Source organism: Balearica regulorum, chromosome 3, assembly GCF_011004875.1.
Source record: "Balearica regulorum gibbericeps isolate bBalReg1 chromosome 3, bBalReg1.pri, whole genome shotgun sequence".
Classification (NCBI taxonomy): Eukaryota; Metazoa; Chordata; class Aves; order Gruiformes; family Gruidae; genus Balearica; species Balearica regulorum.
This window is the reverse complement of record NC_046186.1, coordinates 108450852-108459641: the sequence shown is the minus strand read 5'-3', so window position 1 is coordinate 108459641 and position 8790 is coordinate 108450852. Positions and strand designations below refer to the sequence as shown.

The 8790-nt window shown below is 47.1% G+C and overlaps 1 protein-coding gene across 1 annotated transcript; it reads right to left on the bottom strand.

The window, feature by feature from the left end:
• Positions 1-1135: 1135 nt before the first annotated feature.
• On the bottom strand, positions 1136-7073 carry LOC104637058 (ankyrin repeat domain-containing protein 9). The gene is made up of 2 exons (XM_075750096.1): positions 5946-7073; positions 1136-1744 (listed from the first exon to the last, which is right to left on the bottom strand). The coding sequence occupies exons 1-2, from the start codon at positions 6816-6818 to the stop codon at positions 1736-1738; spliced, it is 882 nt and encodes a 293-aa protein (XP_075606211.1). The 5' UTR covers positions 6819-7073; the 3' UTR covers positions 1136-1735.
• Positions 7074-8790: the final 1717 nt, after the last annotated feature.

Genomic DNA, 8790 nt, shown 5'->3' with positions numbered 1-8790 from the left:
AACTACAGCTGTAAAAAAACCTGATGCCTACATGAGACTGGCTCTGAGGGATGCATCGGCCCAGGGCTCACAGCTGCCACAGCCGCTCTCTAGTGCCCTGATGGTCAGCCTCAGCAGAGGTGCCAGGGCATGAAAGAAATTGAATCAGTTTCTCGTTCTCAAATACAGGAAAGGTAGAATGAAATAAGCCAGGAAACTTACATCTCTGGGTACCACATTCTAGAGGTGAAGTAGTTCAGGGCTAAACCTCCCACTCTGAAGGGAAGGAGATAATCTTTTTTAAGTGAGATCAGTGACAGTTCCTGTCTCTTCATTCTTCCATGAAACCAATAACTTATTATGCAAGCACAGGCTGAAGTACTAACTCCTTTGGTTATAGCTTCTATGTACTAGGGCACACTAAGGAGATCTGTAGGTACAGTCGATGGTGGAATCCAAGCCCTGTGATCATCATCATCATCATCAAAAATGGGTACCCATCATCTGAAAGACTTTGGGTAGCTCTTTTTGGCAGGGCAGCGGAGGAGCTGGGTGATCCATGTTTGTTTACAGAAGCTGGTGGATCATTACCCCAAGGAGAGCACAGCAGGTGCAAGGTGAACATCTGCCTGAGGACCTTCAGCGGCAGCTGAGCCTACAGGAGAAGTTGGAGTTGGTGCTGGGAGCCTTACCGGAGCATCTTTCCTCACAGAGAAGAATCTTAGGGAGAAAAGGAGCTTGTTGACTGCATACAAGCCGGATAGGGAAAAGAGGCTGCTGGCACTCTTACATTCCCTGGAAACAGCTTTGTCATAAGCTGTTGTGAGCTGAACTCAAACCTAAAAGATGAAAATCTCCAAAACCAATTACCACTTGCCCCTGTTGGGCCCCTTCTTCTGATTCATCACCACCTTGCAGGAGATGTGTGAAATGTGGGTTCAGCTCATCACTTGGGGTCATCCCCTGGCAGCACAGCCAGCTATTGCAAGCCTGTGAAAACACTGTCTTCCTCAGATCACACTTTTGGAGGTAATGGCTCAGCAGTCAGAATGAAATCATCAAACACCAAGACGAACCAAAGCAAAAGCAATAGATACTGGTGGGTGGTTTTGACCAACTGGCCAATAAAAGACACATCAAGTTTATACTGCAAGTTTATTGTAGTAATACAATCAGATTAAATTATTTTCACAGCTAATATACCTAATTATATCAGGCTATGTATATATATTTTATTCCCAGCACATTACAATCTTTTTATCTTTAATCATGCAGCGAGTAATGTACAAACACAATTATATGGAAGATACTTTTTTTTCCCCCCTAAAAAAGTGAAACCAAAATTACAAAAGTATGGCTTTATAAGAAAATTGTATCATACAATGAACGTTCATTTGTACTTGGGCATGGCAACATTCAGTCTTAATCAGTGAACAACAGCATCTGTCACTGTCATGCTGATTCCAAAAAAGCCAAGGGAACTGGGAACAGGAAAATGCCCATCGGTGTTAGAGAGATGGAAAATATATATCTATATACATTCAAAGTACGAAAAATGTAAAAAAATGTTTTCAGGGATTAAGCGTCACATTTATTTATACACTGAAGTCAGTTATGAAGCCTCAAAGAATGTAAGTGCACAGTTTCTGTTTTTCTTTAGACCAACAAACATCGGGAGTGATGCAATTGACTTAAAAAGCGTTACTTCAGGTGTAAAGAGGTGTAACTGAGGTCAGAATCTGGCCTGTCCTTCCTGCTAATGGTGCTGCAGAAATAGACAGAAGCATAGGGTTAGGAAGTCATAGGTGGCTGAATTTTGCTGGCAGCCCAGAGAAAAGAAAGACACAGATGTATGTTTAATGGCTTTTATTTAAAAAAAAAAAAAAAAAAAAAAAAGGGATCTGAGAATAAAATGTGGCTGCTATTAGAAACCCTTCCCCGGATGATTGTGGTTGTTGGCGAGCGGAAGCCCTTGTGCTTGGCTTTCAGGGGTAAAACACCCATTTCAAGAGCAAAGCTGCTGCCTCTTTACAAGAGAAGAAGAAATGTCCTTACCTGTTAGCAGCACAGAGCTTGGGACACACGCTTATCTGGTGAAAAGGCGGCTTGCTTAAGGCATTGATCACTGATGCGTGTAAGTACTGGAGTGGGTCAGTATTGTAAGTCAGTTACGAGTTTTACCAGGAGAGGGCAGAGAGAGACACAGACATACGTGTGCACACACGCACCCACACATTTACACATGCACGCACGCATACACGTACACCAAGTCACTCGCCGTGCTCACTGAAGTGATACTCATCGAAACTGGTCACACGCACATACACGCACAACCCGGATCCTTACAATGCTACTCCTCAAAATTGAAATTAAAAAGATGTAACCTGGAGACCCAACCTGTAATCCAAAGATTAGCAAAGACCTTTGCCTTTTCTCTCTTGCTTTTATTCTTTTTCCCAAGTTCAGAAATACAGATCATAGCTACACTTACTCAGTATGTATATATGCAAAATGTAAACATCACTACACAGCACCTTGCACCCTTTTTGATTAACAAAGTCACTAACATATTTGCCATGCAAGCATAGGGATTTTTCAAGACTACGGACTGTCAGGTTGCACGAAGTGTGGAAAATATTTTGAGTGTACTTTTGCTAATGACCTGGCTTGGAAAGAATGGAGAAAAAAATCAACAGAGACAGGGCTGAGGTAGATTTGGCTGTATCTGATGTAATGTCACTGTACTGAGCAGGAAGACAAATGGGATCTGAAACTAACAGGCAGGTCACCACAAGATAAGCAAACCAGGTTTAGGGAAAAGATTCCTCCATTCCAGCAGAAGGATGCCCCATCCTGCTACAGGCAATGGAAAGAGTTGTCACCACACCACTAATGGCCCTAAACTCTGGCCCAGCAGGACTGCACATGGAGGTCTGGTGGTAGCTCAGCAGCTGAGGGCCAGCTGGCACTTGATCTCGTGTTGAAATGGTCAGGAAAAGGAGGAATGAGAGCGGAGCGATCTTTCCAGTGCGGGTAGCTGCCTGTTGCACACCGGGCTGAGTACACCAGAATTTTAGCATGTTGGCCAACAACCGGTCAGCAGCTTTCTTCCAGGCTGTGGTACCAGACACAGATATGCCCCAGAATTTGAGTTTCTTGAGTAGTTGCTGAGAATCCATCTCTTATGCACTGTCTAGGCTGGTGGATCGAGGGTAGCCTCCCACACGGACAAGTGCATGGGCACGAGCATCCTGCTGCCTGCTACAAATACACCCATAAAGCCTGAAGTTCCTGAACCCTGACCTTTGCAGTGATCCACAACTATTACAGTCAACAAGAGTTCCCTGCACCATTTTAGACCTACTTGCTCCCAGCGGGTTGCTCTGGCTCTCTGGGTACAGCCCCCTGCCCTATTAGAAAGCGCTACCTCATTAATGCCAGGAATCCCTACCTGCCTCCTTTGATTTGTAAGTGGAACAGCCTTCCCCTCTCTCCTGTCTTTTCTGAAACTCTTTATAGCACTGAAACTCTCATGGTGCAGTAACACTCCCTTCCCTCCTTCCCTGGGATCTCTGCTCCCAGGGCCTAATTACTATTCTAATAATATCCATCACCAGCCTCCTCTGCCTCTCGCCCACCGACATCCGGATGAGATACCGCATTGCTGCTGGGGACAAACCCAATCCCACTCCTGCGGACTCAAGGGGTGTCACAGAGGCTGTGCTCTCCGTAGTTGCTCTCCTCAGCCTTGGGCAGCGAGTGCCTGCTTTGTCCTCTGCCTCCAGCTCTGGGTTTCTGGGGGCTGCAGGGGCTGGGGACCCTCCAGGGCTCGGCAGAAGCAGCTCAGCCACTGCTTATAATGCAAATGTGCCTTGGGTTCTGCTTTCCTTCCCGAGCTGTGACAGCCTCCGCCTGCCGCAGAGGCTGCCGAGCGAGCAGCCTCTCCACAAAAACCTCGCCCAAGATTGGCCCTGAATTTCTCCCTGAATTTCTCCGCCACCCATTCACACCCTCCCCCCATCGCACAAGGAGGAATAGACACAGACGGGGAAAGACATGCAAGTCCCCAGGGGCAGGGGTGGAAGGACACTGCAGCACCAGGGATGTGGGATTTCAGGAGAAGGGTTAACCCCTTCATGGCCTGCTTGCCACTTTGAGGGCTGGGCTGACATTTTCTCCCTCTCACAAGCAAGCTGCATCTTCACCTAGCGCTGCGCAGGCAGCCCTGGCTCCCCGGGGCTTCCACGGCACACGGAAAGGGATGTCTGGGAGGAGCATCCCGGTGTCTCCGCAAGGATGTTCCAGTTGGCTGTGCCCAGTACATTGCGCAGCCCTGCAGGAAATCTCCACCTGGCCGTGGCTGGCATTGCCAGTGTCCTGGCACATGGAAGGTATCCCACGCACAGGGAAACTGAGCGGAAGTGCTCCCTGTGCTGATGGAAAAAAGGGTGCAGCTCCAGCACAGCCACCTTGGTACAGGCAGGGAATTAACCAGATGAGACATGAGCCATTTTTACACGGAGCAACTGAGATCTGACCACACATCCTTTCTTAGCCAGAGCCTTGCTAAAAGGACTGTGCACCCCACAGCCTTTGGCTCCAAATTTATTTAAAGAGATGAGTGATTTATTCACTGCTGTTCAGTACGGATCTGGGGAAATGGGTTATGCTACTTCAGCAGAGCAGAGGGTTGCGCTTACAAAGAAATGAGAACACTGGGGTCCAAAATAAGGGATGTCCCCCAAAAGGAGTTGGGATTCTGACACTGCTCTGTTGGTGCTGAGCACGGCCAGGATAGCAGGACCAGTGCCTTGGACAGACAGGGCTCTGCCTGGGCAGCAGGCGCAGAGCTCCCCAGAAAGCAGGGCAGCCCCTGCTTTCTGCAAACACACCCTGCCTGCAGTGCCCAGGGGAGTCTTTTTGTATTTTCCGGGATCAGGCCCTCCGTCTGGACCTGGGTGGCAAAAATACTCTAATTGACAACAAGTGACAACTTTTAACAGCAGAACATCATACCCCAGCTTAGGATAACTAGCAAACGCCCCTGGCTCTGAGACCCACTGGGAAATCAAGTTAGTGAGCTTGAGTCTCTTGTGGAGATACATTCAGCCCTAAAACACAAGTCAAGGAGAAATAATGTCACTTTTGAAGGACAGGGCTTTCACTGGCCCTGCTCTGATTTCCATTTTTTTACTGGGCAGCAGGGAAAATGGTTCCTTCCCTGTTGCACAAGTCTGTAGAGGCACCAGGGCTGGGATTGGCTTTAACCCCCTCACTCCCAGGTGAGACAGGATGCTTTCTGTCAGCAATTCTGATGGTCTTTATCCCCCTCACCAGGAATACACACTCACTGCCCCTCTCTGAACTCGTGCCCTCCATGCTATGACCTGCTGTAAAGTAACTCAGTGAAATCAGGTACCCTGCAGGACTGTCTCTGCGTCCCTGCAGCATAAGCCATGGACTTTTTGGTTATTCCTAGATGATGCTGGATCATCATTAGAAAGAAAACCTGACATTTGAACCCTGTAGCTACAGGGTGGTATTTCTCCCAGCTCTAGCAGAACGCAGTCCCATAGTTACACCATTTGAAAATCCCACTGGGCACGTTGTTCCTTTTTACCCAGGTGCGTTACACAGGATACAGTTATCATATTGAGAATGCAGATACACTGATACCAGCTGACAGCTAAGAAACCAAACATAACACAGTCTTGACTACGGTTAACCCTTCACATGCACAACAAAACAGAAAACAAGGAAGGCTTTTGCCTTTAAAAGTGCCGTGCCTGCAATCAATTAGAAAAGACATTTAAAATCTTGTCACAAAGTATTGGATTTTCCAGCATAGCCTAATAGGTTAAGTACTAAAATCACACTAAAATGCAGAGGGTGGTGGATGACCAGCTCCCCTAAGTTGCCTTTGAAAATCCAGGACCCAGCGAATAAAGTCAAGGAAAAACATTTACCACATTTTTTGTCGGTAGCTTTTTGCCATAGGATGGTAACGGCTTGAGTGCCTGAGGTATAGGTAGTTCCTGGATGCTTTTAGGGAAGTGGGAGGGGGGAAGAGTCTGGAGAATAGTTTGCATAGCTTGCAGATATAAAGAAGCAGGTGTGTTCCCCACCAGGCTGTTGAATTTGTCTTCCCCCAGCAAAGCTGTCCAGTGGTCCGGATGCTCCTGCAGAACTTTCCGCATCTTAAACTGTGGGTTGGGCATGAAGAGCAAGAGGTAGTCGAGGCAGAGCTTCTTTGATGCCACATTGACTTTGGAGTCCCACATCTGCTCCAGGATGACGTCCAGCGGGGTAAGCCCTTTACTGTCCTCTATCCTGGGAGACGCTCCATTCCCGAGGAGGATGAGGACCGTCTCTGACCTCAGCAGTTCGCAAGCAAGGTGCAGGGGGGTTTTCCCATCTTCCAGATGAAAGCAGCCAGTCCTATTGATGTAGGAGTTCAAGCTGGGGAGCTTGTGTGCAATTTTGATAATCAGCCCCAAGATATCTCTCCTGTCATAGGTGACTGCCATGGCCAAGTGAGGAGCAGAGGATGGGCAGTAGCAGAAGTGTTCCCCAGGCACCTTGAGAGCCTCCTCTGGAAAATGAGACAGCAGATACTGAGCATAAGGCAGGTGGTTATGCACCACTGCATAGAGAAGGGCTTCTGAAGGTGAGTAGGTTCTTAGGCTGGCATTTTCCTCCCAGTAAAAATACTCCATAGTCCTCATGTCTTCCAGCATCCACACAGGCTTGTGATCTCTCACAGCCTGGTAGAACATATAGGATAAGAACTTGCAGTGCCTGCTCTGATCATCCTGCAGGCTGGCCTGGTTACTGGCCATGGCTCAGCAAATAAAGAGCAGCTCCACGTAAAATCACTCCAGACTGTAAGATCTGTGCACTTGGAATGCAGATCCCGATGCTGCTGCAACCTTCAGGCTGTCATTGCTGCCTGGACTGCACTAGCTGGAATGCATGGGCTGATCATCTCCACCCATTCATTGTTTTTCCCCTCACTGCAGTGGTTTTGTTTAGGTAAGCACAATCCCACAGGCTCAGTTAACCCATGCCATGCAAGCAGATGGTTAGTAAGTACATCCCGCTCTGCGCGTGGCACAGGTTACTGGAACGCTGTCAGACTGCGAGTGATTTTATACACACACAGCCAGGGAGAGGAGAGGGAGAGACTAAAATTAGCTTGAGAGGTGAGGCGGATTTCTGTCTGCATTTCGTGTCTAACCAGATCAGCTCATACATTGCAGTAAGTGCAATAGCAATATTCGTCTATTTTTTGTGTCTCACTCCCACACACGCAGCTCATTATATAGTAAAAAATATGTAGCAGGGTAACAATGCTCCACAGCTGATAATACACAGGATTATACGCTCGGTAAAGCAAGGGATTGGTAGCTATAACATTAGGACGGGATCCCTATTTCATAAATAATGGTACGGCTAGCCACTTAGGAGACACTGATGTTAATGGATTGCCTATAAGGCATTAGTGATGTTTAAGATCCCAGCATTAATCTCTGCAGAGAAGAGAGGCAAACGGTACGTGGAGTAACTATGCCCAGAGTCATAAAGCATATCGCTCAGTTTAAACGCCTGCCTTCGTTTAGCAAGGAAATATCTGAAGTGCCTCTGTATTGCACGACAGGTACATAAACAAAAGGTTAATGACCAAACCCCACTGGCGGATGGAGAACTTTGATGTAAGCATTTCTCAGATGTCGTGCTCCAGGACTGGGGTCAGAGCCACTTGCGACGGGGGGAACGGATTAAGCAGTCAGACTTCTGCAACACCCTGGTGAGACGCAGAGGACCGAGGCCTACAGGCTTGAGGGGCTACGGCCTGTTGGATGAGGCATCAGGACCTGACCAAAATTAAATTAACAGAAAAGAAATAAACTAGAGATCCTTTATGGCAACCTGGGTTTAAGGAAGGAGGGCTTCCATGCATCTTATAAACTGACAGATTGCAGTAAGATGGTGTCTCACCATCTTGATGGGAAAACAGGGAAAATACAGCAAATCAAGAATTATTTTTTCATTTAGCAAGGAGAAAAAACATATATTCCATATATTCAAACTAGAAAGTATTCAAATAGCAAATCTGAACATCTCCAAATTATGTTTGGGGTCATCCAAAGAGAAAACCAAAGCCACTCACAAAACTGGGTCTAGATCTAGCACATCTTCCAAAGTTCTGGGTGTTCAAGTCCGTACCCTAAACATTTCATTTTAGGGCCAGGTTTCATACAGCTGGAATAAACAAGTATGTGTCCAGTTTTCACCCACCATTACTGTGGTTATGCATGGAAATGCTGCTACATAGTCATTTGCTCCTGGTAGCACCTGTCTTGTACTCATGGTCATAAAAAAACCCCATGTGCATGCTCAGGGACAGATCCAAAGCCTACTGTAGTGCACAGGGGGGTTCCCACTGACTCCAGCATGCTCTGGATCAGGCATTAGTCCAGCACTTGGTGACACACATTTTGTTTCTCCTATTGCTAACCCAAAGCATCTGAAACTTGGACCTTGTACTCAGAAGAGAGGTGAATTAATATTTAAGTGGTTAGGCTGTTTTGTCTAAAGCTCTCACAGGGCTTTTCCTACTAGTAAATCATTACTATACCCTAGGAATTACATGGATTTTGTTATTTCCATGTTGCAGGTATGGGAAAACACACACACACACACTTCACATAGCCCAGTTTTGCAGAGCAGCTCACGGATGGGGCTGGGCACCGAACCACGAATTGCTGTGTCTTTGCCCAGGGGTTATAGCCATTAAGCAACCCTCACCTG

Bases quoted from the DNA above. Each gene is read 5' to 3' on its own strand.
- LOC104637058 (XM_075750096.1), bottom strand. From the start codon at position 6,818: ATGGCCAGTAACCAGGCCAGCCTGCAGGATGATCAGAGCAGGCACTGC.